At 38.6% G+C, this 18869-nt stretch overlaps 2 protein-coding genes across 3 annotated transcripts in view; one reads left to right on the plus strand and one right to left on the minus strand.

Annotated features, from left to right (window-relative positions):
- Window positions 1-2956: 2956 nt before the first annotated feature.
- Window positions 2957-11580, minus strand: LOC137291341 (ribitol-5-phosphate transferase FKTN-like). 2 transcript variants are annotated; one of them, XM_067822648.1, is made up of 9 exons: window positions 11462-11580; window positions 11233-11353; window positions 9752-9805; window positions 8821-9006; window positions 8402-8688; window positions 6802-7064; window positions 6031-6164; window positions 4774-4898; window positions 2957-3936 (listed from the first exon to the last, which is right to left on the minus strand). In XM_067822648.1, exons 2-9 carry the CDS (start codon window positions 11323-11325, stop codon window positions 3720-3722), a joined length of 1359 nt encoding a protein of 452 aa, XP_067678749.1. In that variant the 5' UTR covers window positions 11326-11353; window positions 11462-11580; the 3' UTR covers window positions 2957-3719. The 2 variants fall into 2 exon arrangements, with proteins under 2 accessions (XP_067678749.1, XP_067678750.1); XM_067822649.1 differs by having other exon boundaries at window positions 11443-11560.
- A 147-nt stretch (window positions 11581-11727) lies between these two features.
- The window catches only part of LOC137291345 (solute carrier family 35 member E1 homolog), a 31933-nt gene continuing 24791 nt past the window's right edge, over window positions 11728-18869 (plus strand). Inside the window, exon 1 of the mRNA XM_067822654.1 lies at window positions 11728-12220. Coding sequence (XP_067678755.1) covers window positions 11887-12220 — 334 coding nt within the window. The 5' untranslated portion in view covers window positions 11728-11886. The remainder of the gene's footprint in view (window positions 12221-18869) is intronic.

The following is an 18869-nucleotide window of genomic DNA, read 5'->3' on the forward strand; positions in this document are numbered from 1 at the left end:
CAAATGTCAGAATTTTCATGTCGGTTCCTTCTGCAGACAGAAGAAATTGATCTCCGTTGACTGTCGTCCTGTACGCATCGGGCAGGTCTTCTCGACATTGTGACAGAACCCGGGAAATCTTTCGCTCGAGATCAGTAGAGGCGGTTGCTGACGGTGTAAAACGTTGGAACACGTTTAACCGTGTCATCTCCCTCTGAAAATAGAGGGAAACTTGTTTAGAATTGTTTATGGGCATCAGAAGTAATGGACTGCAACTTAAAAATATTCATCCAACGGAAATTCAACAGAAACACAAAGCATGCTGTCCATTGTCAATAATTACTTACAATCAATTTAACAAATTACTTGTAATCCACAGACCGTTGATGAACTTACTTTCCCAACTTCCTGTCTGAAAATCTGTGAGACGGGTGTAGATTCTTCTCTACCCATCTGAAAAAAAAACTACTGTGATCATGATATCATCTGCAGGATGGATGTGGGCCTGACCTTGCTCAGTCATGAGGTCATTTTGGTGTTGACGGTTGAAGCGATATAAACCTCTTTCGTCTAATTTTCAAAACAGGTAAAAATAGCAGTTAGACGACACAGGCATAGTCAGGTTTGGATGACTTTGCTTGATAGACGAAGTAGACATATGGACAAATCCATTTCAAACTTAACAGGGGTGTTACCACAAAATAAAAACCAAGACAACACATACATATTTCTACAGATATCTCTATTATTTTACTGTACGTATTTGCATATACATCTCACACTCTCCAAATGGAAAAAAAACGAAGAAAAAAAAAGAAACGCAAGATGAAGGTCAGTTAAGACTATGGATATCCACACTCTTCAAAAAAAAAAAAAAAAAAAGAGAGAAAGAAGAAGAAAAAAGAAAAGAAAAATTTGGTGTTATACAAAGACGTGTAGTTCAGCGGAAAACAAAGACACTTGAATGAAATTTTGTGGAGCACTGCATTGCTATCTTGTCCGTATTTCATCAGAATACCATCTTAAGTACATTTACTCGACCCTTGGCACAGACGTCTTCTTCATCACATATTTTGGGGCAAAATCAATTATTCCACGGTAAAACCTGAAAAGAAGTCTAAAAACCCCACATGTAACATAAATATGGCATTCATTAACAGAAGACCGTTTTGCATGTTCTATTTCAAGTCTGCAGTTATCTCCTGTCTGAAAACATACAAACGAAAAGATGAAATAAGACCAATTTTTTTTATAGAACCGATGGATTTCTAAAAATATTTACCCTGCACGTGTCAGGTATATCGTAAAGGTCTTCTAAACTGGAACAAGTATAGTCGGCATCCTAGATGTGACAATCCACAAAATAGGTGGGGCAGTGTCACAGAGCAGCTCCGCTTCTTTTTTTCTTCAATACAAGTCATGTCCATTTTTCTGTCTTCGTGGTTTACAGCCAAGAGAACCAGTAGAGTGAAGAGCACAAGATCCGTATGTTCTCTTCGGCAACTAAAGATTGAATGACATCGGTGTTGTTGGGATCTTTGAATGCCTACCTGCTCAATGACGTCATACCTTCTAGAACGTTCTACGTCACTGTGATGAGGTATACCAAATCTCTGTAACACTTTGATATTCTTTCTTTCATCTTTCATTTGATTAGTTATCGAATGACACCTGATTAAGCATCATACGTACAACTTAATTTTAATCTATCTCATAAGACAGCCATGTTAATCTGATTGGTATGTCTAATATATATTGTGTAAATAGTTGCAGTTTTCGTAATAATCACCGGAAAATTGAGTGGAATTAATATGTATGTAGCTGAAATGATTCACAGGCAAACTGTAGCTCAAATATGGTTGCGCCGAAGCTTCGCTCGCATATAAGAAGACTTGTCATATTCTCTATGCTGCGCAACCCCATTTGCGCTACAGTTTGCCTGTGGATGGTTTCCCAGCTGGTTGATAGTATTGAAAGCAATTGGACCGACAATTTATGAAACTTTTTCTTGCAAGCTTTTATAAACGTACAAGGAATTATTAGAATGCATATAGGAAATTCACTGATGATGACTCACTTATGGCTAACTACTAGATTCCAGTCTCTGAGAGGTGAATTTTATCAGCACTGCCTTTATTACCACAAGACACTGCTCTTGCTGTCGTGAGTGAGTGGGTTTAGTTTTACGCCACAGTCAGCAGTATTCCAGCTATATATCGGTGGTCTGTAAATAATTGAGTCTGGATCAGACAATCCAGTGATCAACAGCATTAGCATCGACCTGCGCAAAGTTCTGGGAACCAATCACGTGTCAAACAAGCCACTGAGCCTGACCCCCAGATCCTTAGTCACCTTTTGCGACAAGCATAGTCACCGTTTGTGGCAAACCTTTGTTGCTGAAGGCCTGTTCTACCCTGGATGTTCACAGGTCTCACCTTTGATGTAGTACTCCCTGACAATTTTGTACTGCGATAGGGATACTTGTGTATTGATTTGTGAACTTAGTCCAATTTTAAATACAGTTGTTTTATCACATAATTTCAGTGGCTTTTGGTTTCACGGCTATTTTTTTAATGGACAGATTCCTGTTTGACTTTTTAGATTGAACTTTGGAATCCACACTTAACATTGTTTGTACTGGTTCAAATGTTTTCCACTTCTCAAACCTGCTGAGATGTCAAGCTCAGTCTAACATGGATACCCTACTCAGAAAGAAGGTGGTTGGTTGGTTTGTTGTTTAAGGCTGCACTCAGCAACATTCCAGCCATATGGCGTTGGTCTGAAAATAATCAAGTATGGATCAAACAATCCAGTGATCAATATCATGTGCACGGAATTAGGACCCCAAGTATAGGACCACTAGTATAGTGTAGTCCCCGTGACCTTCAGTTCTGAACAGAAGCCCGATCCAGTGCACCATGCAGGCTGTCCAATGAAATAAGTGACTTGTATTTCACAATCAGGAAAAAGAACAACCTTCAAATTAACAATTTTGTGTTTATTTACACCACACACTAGACAATATTATGTTGACAAAACCATAAACAAATGTTTACATGACCATCCCCTGTAATATGCAGAAGCAGCAAGCCAAAGTCAGGTATTTTGTATCTCACAGAAACATTCTAGACAGAATATAAGTATATAATGTTCATCCTCATCACGACATTGTATCCTTGAACCAGATCATTGTGTAGTGACTTTTAAACTTTGCTTAAACCTTTACATTAACAAAATCTGTATAGTTGTCATTTAAATATGTATATATCCCCAGACATCACAGATTTTACTAAATGATGAAAATATATCAACAGTACGTAAGAATTTCTTACTAAAAGACTGTAAGGCATTTGGGCAAAAGACCTTTTATAACAAATGTTATTTGGAATTACAATTTCTTAGTGAAGTACAAATTCTAGTACTCTGTTTTTTGAGGTTTTTTTAAAATTCAATATAGAAGAGTCAACCTCTAAAAGAACCAGAACGTATATATTATTGAAAAGATGTAATCCCAGAGCTAACATTTGTTACATCTGACCACTTTCTAAAAGGCATCATGTTTTCAAAAGACCCTTTGTATTGAGCTATCCATTGTAAATCAACAATATCAAAATTACAAGTTTAGACTTAAAACATTACCTTTAGGCTGGGAGAACAATGCAACTTCGCCTGACCTCGTCAGGGTATTTAACTAAACTCAACATCAGTCTTAGGTCTAACGGTATCACAGTCTCAGACACTCATTCATACACCTGCATCACTCTGTCCCATTCTCCTTTGGGCCACATCCCGTTCTCCTTCACATTGGCAGGGCTCTTCATCCAATCCCACTTCTTCACCGGGGAGTTCCAGTTCTGGCCGTAGTTGGCCGTAATATAGGGCAGAGAGGGGCATGGGACACGAACACGCAGACCAAGAAACTCTGTCCAGCACACATCAAACTTGGGGAAAAAATACCTGAAAAAATAATTCTTCAGCCATTTCATTGATTCCTGCTCATCGACAACTCAGAAATGACAGTTTACGTAGGGGATTTCATCCGTGGACTTGTGGAACAGGAGTATCAGAGTGAAAGTCATTTTTCAAATGCAGTCTCAACAAAGTTAAGATGTAAGTGTACAAGCACACACAAACCAAAACACAAACCACAAAAGCATTTTACTTTCTGCATTCCTTCTACTTCCATCTGAAACATTTTTAACATATTACTGTGACAATGGGTTTCATACACCGTTCCCATGTGGGAGTGAGTGAATGAGTGAGTGAATTTAGTTTTATGCAATATCCCACCTATATGCTGGCGGTCTGTAAATAATTGAGTCTGGACCAGACATTCCAGTGATCAACATCATGAGCATCGATCTGCGCAATTGGGAACCGATGACATGTGTCAACCAAGTCAGCGAGACTGATCACCTGATCCCGTTAGTCGCCTCTTATGACAAGCATAGTCGCCTTTTATGGCAAGCATGGGTTGCTAAAGACCTATTCAACCCCGGGACCTTCATGGGTCTTCTTCCCATGTGGGCAATCAAACCCAGATCTTCAACATGACAAATGAATGCTTTAACCACCAGACTACCTCATCCCCCCCTATTTCTGTCAACACTTATGTATATTTCTGTCAACACTTATGTATATTTCTGTCAACACTTATGTATATTTCTGTCAACACAACATTTATGTATATTTCTGTCAACACTTATGTATATTTCTGTCAACACTTACATATATTTCTGGCAAGACTTACATATATTTCTATTAAGGCTTACTTATATTTCTGTCAACACTCACTTATATTTCTGGCCAGTCAAGACATCTGTCCCACCATTCCACATGTACGTATCTTCCTCATAGAAGAAGAACAGATCGACCTTGATGTCTCCAGCTTTGAAAGACAGCTCATAGCTGTCAGATTCCTGAGGTGCACACAGTCAAATATCAATACATATTCAATCAGTGTATGTACATGTTGATAGGTAATTGCCATGTGTAACAATAGCATGTTATGAGTTGACATGAGAATGTGTTGAGGTGGTAAAAAGACCATAACATCCAAACCTGGAAAAACATGATGTGATGTGTCTAACAGATGGAAGGATGGGATTTTATGACTCTTCATGAGGCCTAGTTGCAATGAATTGGTATCACAGAAGAGAAGTAGGCCATCTCGCATTCAACAGACAGTAGGCCATCTGGCACACAAGAGATGATACACCATGTTGCACACAAGAGATGATACACCATCTTTCACACGAGAGATGATAGGCAATCTGGCACACAAGAGATGATACACCATCTTTCACACAAGAGATGGTAGGCCATCTGGCACACAAGAGATGATACACCATGTTGCACACAAGAGATGGTAGGCCATCTGGCACACAAGAGATGGTAGACAATCTGGCACACAAGAGATGATACACTATCTTTCACACAAGAGATGATACACGATCTTTCTCACAAGAGATGGTAGGCAATCTGGCACACAAGAGATGATACACCATCTTTCTCACAAGAGATGGTAGGCCATCTGGCACACAAGAGATGATACACCATCTTTCACACAAGAGATGATACACCATCTTTCACACAAGAGATGGTAGGCCATCTGGCACACAAGAGATGGTAGGCCATCTGGCACACAAGAGATGGTAGGCCATCTGGCACACAAGAGATGATACACCATCTTTCACACAAGAGATGGTGGGCCATCTGGCACACAAGAGATGGTGGGCCATCTGGCACACAAGAGATGGTAGACCATGGTAGGCCATCTGGCACATAAGAGGTGGTAGGCCATCTGGCACACAAGAGATGGTAGGCCATCTGGCACACAAGAGATGGTAGGCAATCTGGCACACAAGAGATGATACACCATCTTTCACACAAGAGATGGTAGGCCATCTGGCACACAAGAGATGGTAGGCCATCTGGCACACAAGAGATGGTGGGCCATCTGGCACACAAGAGATGGTAGGCCATCTGGCACACAAGAGAAAGAACTGAGATACAACACTTCAGGTACACATTATGTCTCTGACTGCTCACCTTTCCAAAGACATGTTTCAGAGAAAACCCTCTTCCTTCAAAAGCTGTGACAATGTCTTCTTGATAGTTCTTGATCCATACTCCAAAGTCTATGTCTTTACTATAAGTAATTATTCCGCACTGTCTGTACCAGCCTGCAAAAGTGTGAGCACAACAGTGAATTTACGGGCCAAAACATGTTTGTGGAATGAGGAGGATAGTTCCCTATCACTATGGGTATGACCATGTATGGAGGTTTGCCTGAAGTCTTAATAAAGAAGCAAGTCCTAGAAATACCTCCTCACTGACCCACAAACCAGATAACTCAACATGGACCATGGACCATGGACCGTGGACGTGCTTAACTCTGCACAGTTTTTCAGTCGTATCATCATGATAATCATGACAATTGTATTTCTGATACCACAAATCAAGTATCTACAAAATAAATTCTATCTAAACCCATCAATATCATAAAACTAGTTTCAGCAGTGTGTGAGCCTCTTGCCACCACCATGATGACTGCTGATTTCATTAGCATCTGGTCAATAATCATTAAAATCATTCAATAATTGTACTGTCTTAAATGCAAATTGTCTGCTGCAGACAAATTTATTTCTGTGGCAAAATAATAAGAGCTGTTGTCAAGCAAAGTTTTCTTGCAAAAGACCCTAGAGTACCAAGGAAAACAGGAACTAAAAACTGTCAGATGTAAAAAAGATAAATAAAAATAATAAGAACATTATTTTGCATTGTTTTTAAATGTCGTAACCGAGGAAACAACAGCCTCACCTAGACATGTGCCACTGCTGAGCCAGAAATCCACACCAAGGTCATCAAGAATTTCTTTTCCTCGGGACAAGAGTTGTCTCCCTTTCCGCATAAACTGTTTGGCATCTTCACTACTGTCCTCGGGATACTTGCTGAGGAATGTGTGTGCTCTGTGATAGTCACACTCAATAAACTTGGCATGAGAAATCTGTGCCAGGAACTCTTTGATTGTGTGGGGAAAGTGGAGCCATATGCCATCAACCCTGTTGCCATGCACAGGGAATCTGAAAGAGTGAATGAGTGAGTGAGTTTTAGTTTTACAGCCTTTTTAGCAATATTCCAGTTATATCATGGCAGGGGTCACCAAAAATGGGTTTCACACAATGTACTTATGTAGGGAATTGAACCTAGGTTTTTTGTGTGATGAGCTAACATTTTAACCACTACATTACCCCACCACCCAAAAACTGAAAGAGATGGACGACTAGTAAACAGACTTTAATCTTCAGAAGATTTTTATTACAGATTAACATGCAAATGAAGATGAAGAAGTGAGGTAATACGATGTTTAACATCTCATTCTACATCTTTGAGATAACTGGACTCAGGTCAGTGTCAGACAATCCAGTGGTCAACAACATCGATCTATGCAAATGGGATGTCATGACATGTGTCCAACAAGACTGTGAACATGACTACCTGATCTCGTTAGTCGCCACTTTTGACATTGCTGAAGACTAATTCTGATGCAGATCTTTACTGGGTTCCTGACTCACATGATGACATGCACGCACATACATCTTGTGTGTGTGTAGCTGATATACTAGTCTAGAATAATGCCAGTGTTATTGTGCTTGATCAATGACATACCATACCAGAGTTTAATACAGATATGCAACTCAGAAACAGAAAGTCTAAACCGACAATCCTAGTTTTGTTCCCTTAATGCCAAACCCTAAGATGAAGATGATGAATAGCAACAAATGTCTTTTAATCAGAAAGCAGACAACTAGCCACTACCCCACAGAGGGAATTTATGAATTTATGATCATTAAGATCTTTCAAACCCAAAAGTTAGTGAAAGAGTTTAGTTTCACGCTGCACTCAACAATATTCCAGCTATATAGCGGCTACCTGTAAATAATCAAAGCTGGACCAAACAATTCAGTGATCAACAACATGAGCCTCGATCTGTGCAACTGCCAACTGATGACATGTGTCAACCAAGTCAGCGAGCCTGTCCACCTGATTCTGTTGGTTGCCTCTCACGATAGGCATGCGTTACTGAAGTCTGATATTCTAACCTGGACCTTCACGGGTCCAAACCCAAGAGAGAAAAGCGGTTGAGATACCTTGGTCCAAGGGCTGCCCCCTCAGCCAGGTCCTGAAGGCAACATATATTTGCAAATCAACTTCTCAGAAAAGTCACTACTGACAAAAATGAATTAAGACTTTAATGAGTGATTCTTAGCAGAATTTCATGTTTGTTATTCATATGAACCCAGTTTGACATGAGAGTTATCTGTATTGTCATGACAGTGTGTAATAATGGGGAGTTTAGTTTTACGCTGCAAGGAATCACTGTGTGGATCAGGCCCTGTACAAACTCGTGGACATATACCTGTCATATGCTCCAGCACTCTTTCCAAACGTTAAACTTTGTCCATCAAGAAGGAGAGCACTGGTCTTATTTGAGAGATTTAGGTGGCTGTGCCATAAGAAGTTGTCTGCCCTTTTGTAGAACACCACCAGGTGGATCAGTGGTCGAATTCTACCTGACGGGTGGATGAGGTAATGGGTTGGAATGCTGGGTACAGTCAGTCTCTCCAAAGACAGCACACGGGGGTCAGGAGAGGTCTCCTCAATTAGGTCAAGGTCATGGTCACGAAGTTCCCGTAAAAGGGCACCCTGCAATGAAACATTGTTGAGTTGAATATCACAATTCAATGATATATGAATCATAAACATAAGTTGCTCTGGTTCCTTTGTGAAATTATTTGTCAAGCCATTAAACAAATTCATTTTGAAATACAAACATACCTTTTTCTCCCATTCATCCCCAAATGTCCCGAGTGAGATGACATCACCGGCTGAGCAAAGATGGACGCAGAGAAGACGAGATTCAGACTCACTGACAGTCAACAGGGATCTGAGCACCTCTGGCTCGATGACAAATATCCGAATATTTTGATTGTGACACCTGCTGGTGAATGTGTTGACCAGGTCCTGTTTAAATTAAAAATAACTTGAAGTAAACATTTATTCACAACAAACTATGTTTAAAATAAAATATATGATCAAATACGTACATGATATAATGGTGTCACTATTCTTTGTGCGCTGCTGGAAACAAATGGATATGTCATGCAAACAAAGATCATGACAATTATGATAACAGGAAAAGAATGCACAATGATTTTGATTGGGATCCTAGAAGCTGTTGTACCAGGGGCTTTACTCTCCTCTGTTTGTGATAATGCAGTTATTTACTAAAAATACTGTTGCATAGATTTAGTCTGTTTGTTGATACATAATTTTCAAAAACAGACATGTACACTTTTTTAATCTATATCCAACTTCATACAGTTGTTTGTACTGTCATCTTGTGATGGCACCTCATTCCTAGTACCTGGAAGTTGACTCACTTTTTCACTCTCAGTTTTCCTCAATGCACCTGACCTCAGTCATGACTATAAGTATTTATCTAGATCTGCTCATCCGTTGATATTCCATTCCCAATGTTATAACAGTAACTGTTATAACGGTACCATGGTAACTCTAAATATGATCATGATTACTGTTATAATACCATGGCTTTGAAGACAAGACTTGTATTCCACGGACAAAAATAAGCAATGACAAATGACCAACTGCATGATGACCGGTGAAAGGGACAGATATTAGAAAAGGAAAAGTAAAATCAACTTCATTTAGAATCCGTGATAAATAAGTACAATCATAGTGGGCTTACCAGTATATCTGCTGATTGTAAGCCAGGGTACTTTCCATTCCTCCCCGTTGAACCCTAGATGATAAACAGATATGCCATGTATACAGACAGGATGTTACCATGGTAAAACATTTTCTGATATTTATTCTGATATTATCAAAATTTGACATAAATTCTAAAAATAAGTACAAAAGTATTGGTTGATGGAAATTGATCTTCATTAAGATCACCAAGACTGAGGTAGGCTTTACACACATTTTTCTGGTTTATTTAGTCCATGTGTGGAAACGAAAGCAGTCTTCAGCGCAACCAGCAAACCAAACCATGTATTATAAGGTAACCATAATCGTTACCCAAATCAAGGAGACTATACAGAAAGGGAGAAGAAACTCCTCTAAAAGTCCCTGAATGTATGCCACAGGTCATTACGTAACCAGTATTCAATATGGCGGCAACACAGTATTTAAGATTGAGCCTGATCTATTTTCAACAGCTGATTAAATTCACTGAGTGTTGTGACAACTGAAATCCTACATGTAGAAGATAAGTTAACTATTTTGTCACTTCAGTTCAAGTCAAATAATTGTTCTTAGTGTCAGTGGTAGGACAGTAGTTGGTATGCCATAGCTCACTGGCTTCCTTTCTCGATTCACCACGAAGACTGACTAAATTGTGCCCATAAAACCTCTTTTGCACATTCATTCAATCTTTAGAGGGGAAACATGCCTTTAGTTGATAGGTATTTGCAAGTAATAGTGATAGTTTTATGACTTTAAAAAATTGTTTGGGTGTATTTGAGGTGTGTGTAAAATATGACATATCGTCGATTTGATCTGATCCACCATTGATGCTTGTGATGCTTGAGGGTTATAGTTCCATAATTTCTTTCTTGTTGATCTAGTTATTTGACAAAACGGGAAAGGTGTGTACAATGCTTTGTGACAGTTTTACACTTTCTGTTTTGGAGGGGTGTGTGACAAGTGTCAGTTAACATTTTGTTAATGTCCATGCCATTCAACAAATGCAAAAAGACATCTGAATTAATTATTAATGTAAACAAAAAGGTCTCAAAGTAGATTTTTCTAAAAGGACAGCTTATGTTAACACATGCTCTAGTGATACTTTTGCGTTCTTTAACGTGTTTTGGAAAGGAAGGCCACAGTGTATCATTTATTCTTTTATTCATTCGCATATGTACTTCTTTCTTTATTCTTTTCTTTATTTCTTTCATTCATTCACATATAATTCTTGCTCTTAATTCTTAATATAATTCAGTCATTCTTTCATTGTAAAATTCCAACTGATACAACAAACTGGCTGAAGTTATGCTAAACACAGCTGAAGTAGCGCCGGGAACGAGCCAAGTCACTGAGTGCGTTGGAGCATGACGAGGCACATGTTAATTAATACAAATGGTAAAGAAAGCAAGGGAGTGCCCTATCCCTGGTGTAGATTATCCCTGCCCAAATGCATAAGTGTTTAGCAACTGGGGGATAACTTACCACGCTGTAGATGTTTTTAAAGCTGAAATATTGCAGGAAGATAAAAAGAAGAGAAAGCAACAGCACAGATTTGAAAAATGTTGATTTTCGCATCACATGGTATCAGCTCTTGCGGTGATGTCTGGAGAGAGAAATGACGTGTATCATTACAATGTCGTACCTAAAATCACAAAACACAAATTTTTAATTATGCTACCAACGACTACATACAAAAATAATGATCAATTACCACAAAAATGTGGAAGACCTTGCGCGTGTCGTGATCTAATAACTTGCGAGTAAGTAAACATCGATATTAGGGTACACTTAAAGGAGGCTGACATGTTGTAGGCCCGGGCTGAATTTTGTACTTTTAAAATGAATTTTAAAATTAATTACGTATAATATGTCGTTATATCTACTTTTGTAAAGGAAAACATGCATCATCATTGGGTAATATATAGAGTCCACAATAAAATACCCCTTATTTCATAAACCGGTAAATATCCATTTGCCGCTGAATCATTTGACAGCGCCACCTAGGACGCAACGTGTACTTGCCGGAATGAAAACATATGTTTTAGAAGTGTCAGCGAGGTGACAGAGACGCTTCAGACTGAAATGATAACATAACAATTAAGAAGTTCATCGATCAAGTTGGGGGATCTAGTCAAAATGAAGGAGGTTAACAAGGCCAGTGTGTTTTATGACGCTGCCAAAATTGTGGTAGTGTGCATTTTATGGTATTTGTGCAGCACCACTGACAATATTATTGGAAAAATAATATTATCAGAATTCCCGTATCCTATGACAATCACAATGGTGCAACTATCAACTGCCGCTATTCTCCTAGGTCCAATCATCTCAACAATGGATGTACCAAGTGTGACAGAAATATCAAGACGTTATTACTTCACAATGATTTTGCCATTGGCCATGGGCAAGTTTTTGTCATCAGTGTCTTCGTATGTCAGTATATGGAAAAGTTCAGTATCTTATGCACATACAGGTAAATATGTTAATTGCATCTTCAGCATAAAGAACCCAATACAAATAAGTCATATTCCCATATTCCACAGAATTCCTATGGATGGTCTGCCAACATAATGAGCCCATAATAAGCCGAGGTAATGGGGTCGTACAGTCAAGACATGACTGTAGAACCCCATCTGGCTCTCGGCTTAACCATAAGTAACCTTTCTTTTTTTGAGTGCCAGACGTACTTAACAGGTCAAGCTCACTAGTATATTCAGTCTTTGAATAATTATGTCTCGGCAAGATATTCCAGTGGTGGACATCATGAGCAAATGTATGCAGAATTTTAATATGATGTGGTACATTTACTAAGTCAGCAAGCCTGTGCACCAAGAAAGTAAGATGCAGTGTGGATGACAACTGTTTTATTATATTTGATGCGATGCTTCATTATAGATCCATATAGTACCGAGTGAAGTACTACAACACAGAACAGACTTGTATACATCAACAGAAATTAAGTGAAAACAAAATAAAGATATACATGGAGGGTTTTAACAACAGTGGATAGTGGTGATAATGTGATGACAATAGAAGGAAGGAAACCAATTGTCAATAAAGAACAACAAAATAAATGTAGATGTAGGTACAGTGTAAACTAAACTCACTCACTCATTCACTTCACTCCAGTGAGACATGGAGAACATTGGATAAAGTTAGGCGGACATGTTCTGCACCCAAACCTCAGCTCAGAGCTGATTGACACTAGTATCTGCATCTACATTTTTCCGACATATCTTGTGGAGTAAATCATTGTCATTTCAATCATGGGATTGTCTGGCCCATACTAACATTACTCTGACAAAGCTGGAATATCGCTGCTGGATATATTGACATTCAGTAACTAACATCATAAACATTGCTACCAAAGGCTCGGATTCCATTCCCCCAAGTTTTTCTTTATTTGAAGCCTACTTTCTAATGTCACCCACCATGAAATTGCAGGAATATTACTAGAGGTGACAAGAAACCAAACTCACTCACCCACTTTGTCACTGCTTATACTTAAGAATCATATCTTATAGCCCTGAAGAAATTCAATGACAGGTTGTCTCAAATCAACCTTTCGTCTTTAAATTCAAGCATCACATAACAGCAAAGTAAAGAATCGATCAAAATCTTCTTTTCTGGGAGAATCCATGTAGAGAGTCCCAGCTGACTGTTACCATGGTTACCGGGTACAGGGTTTTGGACTCAATGTTCTCTTGCTTCAGTCATGTCAGTGGGGTAACATTGGAAATTGAGGAGACTTTCCTAAACCACTTGGAAGTCCTGTCATTTATTATCGTCCTTCCTGTCGATATTCCAGATGTTTCTTTTGTTCAAGTCTTTCAGATTTTGGATTGATTTTTTTCAAAGTGTAGTCTGGGATATATCACCAGTTTGAAACTTGTATTGTAAACCCCAGAAAGCAGCTTTGTGCGTTCGTTGTGATTGGCTTAAGTTCTTAATAGTCATTTCAATGGTTGGTCAAAGCTCCCAGGTTATGCTACCATTTGACTAATGAGATCTGATATATTTGTTTAGCTCAAAGGTGATTTTTTTGTGGTGTATGTTTATTTGAATTGTAAATCTGTACTGGGTACCTTAGCAACATTCCAGCTACACCATGGCAGCCTTCAAATAGTACAGTCTGGATCAGACAGCCCAGTGACTGATTGACATCATAAGCATTGATCTGCAAGCCTACTGGTGAAAGTGTTCACTCATCACACTGAAGACCTGGGTTCCATTCCCCATGTGGGAACAATGTTTCAACTCCATTTCTGCTGTCTCCTGCTGTGATATTGCTGGAATGTTCTAAAAAGCAGCGTAAGACTAAAACTTAGTCATTCATGATCTACATAATTTGGATAAAAAGACATGCATCAACAAGATTGGCAAACCTGAACCTGACCATCTGATCCTGTCAGTCACCTGTTACGACAAGCATGGGTTTCTGAATACGACTGCTACAATTCAGTTTGATTCAGTGAAAATGAAATCTGACACCTTAGTTTCAATTTTTTGATAACCGTTCGTACTATTTAGATTTGATATTTGAATACTGGCACCTACTTGAAATATTTGCCGATAGCCAGAACCTATTTTTTAACTCTGACTTGATGACTTGATCAGTTTCAAGTGTTGAAATAAAGCAAAATTGTGATTGGTTAACACTGGGCTAATTATCCGGTTAAAATTGTTCTTAGCAGGCATTGCCAAGTTGACAATAGATTTCCCACGTGGAAAGCTGTCTCTGAAAGTTAAAACAAATCTGATGTTTTCACTTAAATGAAGAAATCTAATTAAAAATGATAAAACCAAGGGTCAAATATCAAAAACTGAATCAAATCGAGGTCTGGGTGAATCGTTGCAGCCCTTTGCTGAACACTGATCTTTATGGATTTACTGTCCTTAGTAAGTCATCCAGGTGAACCAGGTGAATCTATTGACCTCCACCCATGATCTCTTATTGCCACTGTTTAGCTTGTGTGAGAATGACGTGAAACGCACCAGGCAGAATGATGGATTAGAGAAGTACCTGCTGAGTAGCAGCAGCTGTGACCATGTTCCCAGTGTGTTGTTTCCTCCTCATTACACTTACACACGACAGCTGTTCACCGAGTCTATTATATTGTATTATGTAGTTATCAGCCAGGGACTTTACAATAATATGCTATTAAATCAAAATTCATTGTATACTCTGTTCTTGATATTGATAGTTTTCAAGAAAGTAAGATCTTCAACCATGTTCACTGTGTTTATTCACTGATGTCAAGGGTCTGTGGGGTAGCCAGGAAGTTGTCTTATCATGCTGTAGACTTAGGTTTGATTCCCTAATGGGTACAACATGTGAAGCCCATTTCTGGTGTTTGGTACCATAGTATTGCTGGAGTATTGCTAAAAGTGGCATACAACCATACTCAGTCTACATGACGATCAGAATACCCGCCGTGTCTGGTCATGTCAGGTCATGTCTGGTTCTGACCCACATCTTCATGGTTTACAGTTATTTGAAGAACTGATAGGAGGAATTATGTACATTTTGTAAGACAGTTTCTAGACATTTGTGTACTTACTGGTGGATGCGATTCACATTTAACAGTATGTTAGGAAGCATTACAAATATGTTCTATTCCATCAGTTTTATTTCAGATGGATTTTTTACCCAGTTTGGGGACACTGCTAAGTAGGGCTGGCTTAAAAGTTGATATTTGGAAATGTTGCCAATTGGAAGAATTATTAGTGATTATTGATATGTAAATTATGTCAGGAATAATATACATAAACAATTTTTCCAAAATATAGTCCTAATTTGCAGCTCCATCTCTATTTCTGGACTGCTGTTAAATTATGTACAGGATGCCGTTTTCTCTGAAGTCAATGCATAAATATGTCACCACTGGCCAGTGGGGTGAAATGTCATGATTTTTCTTTCAAATTTTTATCACTAATCAGACAATATTTAGTTCATGATTATTGATGAATTTTTTCTACCTTGATAGCCAGCCCAAGCTGTAATGTAGTGTAAGATATATCTTTTATTATATAAACACTTTTGAAAGTTTCAGATATGCTTGGAAGTTCACCATTACTCTAGCAATGTCGATATATTAATAATGGTTAACATGAAAACATACCCTAGAATTTTTGTCCCGACATTTTTATAAACATTAGGAATAAAATGAGCTTTCGTATACCATTGTTTTTTCCTAGCACAGACAGACATCATTCATTCTGATAGAGAAAGTTGGCATAATGGCCGCAAGCTTGATTGAATAAACATTTGCACACTGTAACTTATTAGTTGATAGTTTACTTTTAAAACATGTGAAAACAGAACAGAACAAGTGCTACGTACGTAAATTTTCAAGAGGTGTCATTGGAACTACAACATTTTTTTTATTTGGCTGTGTATTTATTTTTTTATGATGTTTGTTTGAATAGAGAGGTGGCACCACACATACACATGACACATGAACCTACTCTGTTGCCGTGGAGCCTGCATAACTAGTGATAAAGAAGATGCTATCACAGGCTTATCAGTAGAGGACATATTGTGTATGCGAGATGGTCTCCCATGTACAGGTGACTACCTGAGAGGGGGTCACTTATTCGCATGACTGCCAGATCACAGACAGAGAAATTCTGTTTGTCACACAAAAACGTGTCTAAAAGTGTGATCTGTGAAAATAATTGAACAAGATATGCTACAGTCACAGATAGTTGTTCAAGTTATTGGATGACATGAATGAAAACGCTAAAAGAGTACTTTAAATAGTCAAACGTTGACAAAAATGTGGAGAATTTACGCAAACTTTGGCATTATAAACAGCGAATTTCACCTGTGTGCATAATTTTCAGAAACTTACATTTAGTATTTCCTAGACACTCATTCATCTTAGATTCAAAATACATATGCAGCTTTGGATGCACACCCACACACGCCTGTTTGTTATTCTGTCTGTATCACTGTTCTGAAGGTATGCATTTGAAGTTCTGGTAGTGCAGGAACTCATCCAAGTCTGCTGAAACATTATTTGAGCAGATTAGTCTTTTACAATATGTCACTCTACTGAAGTAGGTCCAAAATATTGGGAAAACCAAAGAAACATATCAAAACAAAATGTCGATGATGTGAGAATATTAGTAATTAGTTTATTGTAGCTAGATATTGAATGAACGTGCTGTGGTTATCTCTCTCCGACTGAAATGAGGAAGGAATGAGACAGGATTGGTTGGTTGGTTTGTTGATTTGTTGTTGAGTTTAATTTTATGCTGTACCCGGCAATGTTTCAGCTATATGGTGGCAGTCTGTAAGTAGACGAATCTGAACCACATAATCCAGTGATCAACAGCACAAGCATCGATCTACGCAATAGGATACACTGACATGTGTCAACCAAGTCAGCAAGCCAGACCACCCGATCCCATTAGCTGTCTCTTACAACAAGCATGGGTTTCTGAGGACCAATTGTAACTTTGATCTTTACTGGCCTGGATAAGAACAGAAGCTGTGTCAGGATATCAATGACCTATAACTAAAAGTGGTGGCTTAGTAGTTCATGTGAATTCCAGCATATCTGAATACTGAATATTACTGTGTTAGAAATCTAAAGGTGATGATGCTGATCATGTACAGCTGTTGCAGGATTGTCCTTGCAGTTACTGACATTATCACTGCCCTGTTCCTCAAAGCGATCATAGTGCTATGACCATCATAAGTTTCTGCAAATGTATGGGAGTTACGATCATGTTACTGTTAGTGCTATGATTGCTTTTAGATATTCACATAGCTGGAATATTTCTGAGTGTGGCATAAAGCTAAACTCACTCACTATGGATGTATGGTGAATTGTCTGAATTAATATCCAGACGTATGCGTGGATTAAATATATCACTATCAGTTTTAGATGGGTTGTTTGATTCATAATGTCAGTGATTGATTAGTATGAATTTGTTAAATATCAAGTCAAGCTGTCTCTCAAATGAATTGTCGAAGTAATCAGTTTGAAAATGAATATGATAAATGGCAGATGCAGTGTAACCAAGGTCATATATACTGAGGTGAAAAAAGAGATCACAGGAAAGCAAAAGTGTTCCTTATTCTGGGTTTCTTCAATAGCCTTGTATTGCACAGCTTGCGAAGAAATCTGGAAAAAAGTAACGACTTCTTTGCAAGCTGTGCAATACACCGCTTTTGAAAGATCCATAAAAGCATAAGACTAGTGTTCCCTTATTTTTTTCTGTCATATTTGTTAATGTGTTTTAACACCAGTTTCAGATGTACTTATTATTTGCGTATTATTCTCATTATTAAAAGGTCTTGCACATTGAGAATGACAAGGTTTGCATGTGGTTTTGTAACAGCACTGACAGAGTATAATGATCATCGCCAAAATAGTTATGACAGTATTATTTTCAGCATGCATTATTGTTCTGTTTGGTTGTCAAATACTGCAGTATTCCTGGACAACCTTTTATGACCCTCTTGTAGCAACAATAGGTTGTTTGTGACAAAAGTGAATGGTCCAGAGTTAACATGATAATAAGTAGTACACCGTAGTAAAAATGACATAGATGACTGAGTGAGTAAGTTTAGTTTTACGCCACACTCAGCAATATTCCAGCTATATGGCGGCAGTCAGTAAATAATTGGGTCTTGTAACAGATCCAGTAGTATAGGGAATGATAGTCCGAAAACACTTTTCAAAAACCCCTCTAAAAAGCCTCATTTACTAAATGAGGCTTTGGTGGGACCATTAGCTCTTGCTATTATTGCCCCTACTACAAAGCCACGCCATCACGTTTACCGTGACTTGGCAGGCGGTAACACTGTGCCGTACGGTACGATCAATAATTCTTCTCTTACAAACCCCCTACCCGGCCCACCCCTCAAGTAGTACAAGTTAGGTTCGTCGGCTTTCATATCCACTTTATCTATGTTGTAAGTTTTGACTGACCATATAGGATCGGTGGCTCGCTTACGGCTATCGCCCTCGTGTTCCCCCGGCTGGTATAGATACCTAACTAAGGCCCTATCTGGTATCTGTTTCTCCTTTCCACGCAATGGAGCAGACGACTCTGCTAACACTGATTTTAGTTTGATAGCGTCTGCCGGTTTCTTACCAGTGAGCCGG

The sequence above is a fragment of the Haliotis asinina genome, chromosome 7 (genome assembly GCF_037392515.1).
Source record: "Haliotis asinina isolate JCU_RB_2024 chromosome 7, JCU_Hal_asi_v2, whole genome shotgun sequence".
In the NCBI taxonomy this organism is placed as follows: Eukaryota; Metazoa; Mollusca; class Gastropoda; order Lepetellida; family Haliotidae; genus Haliotis; species Haliotis asinina.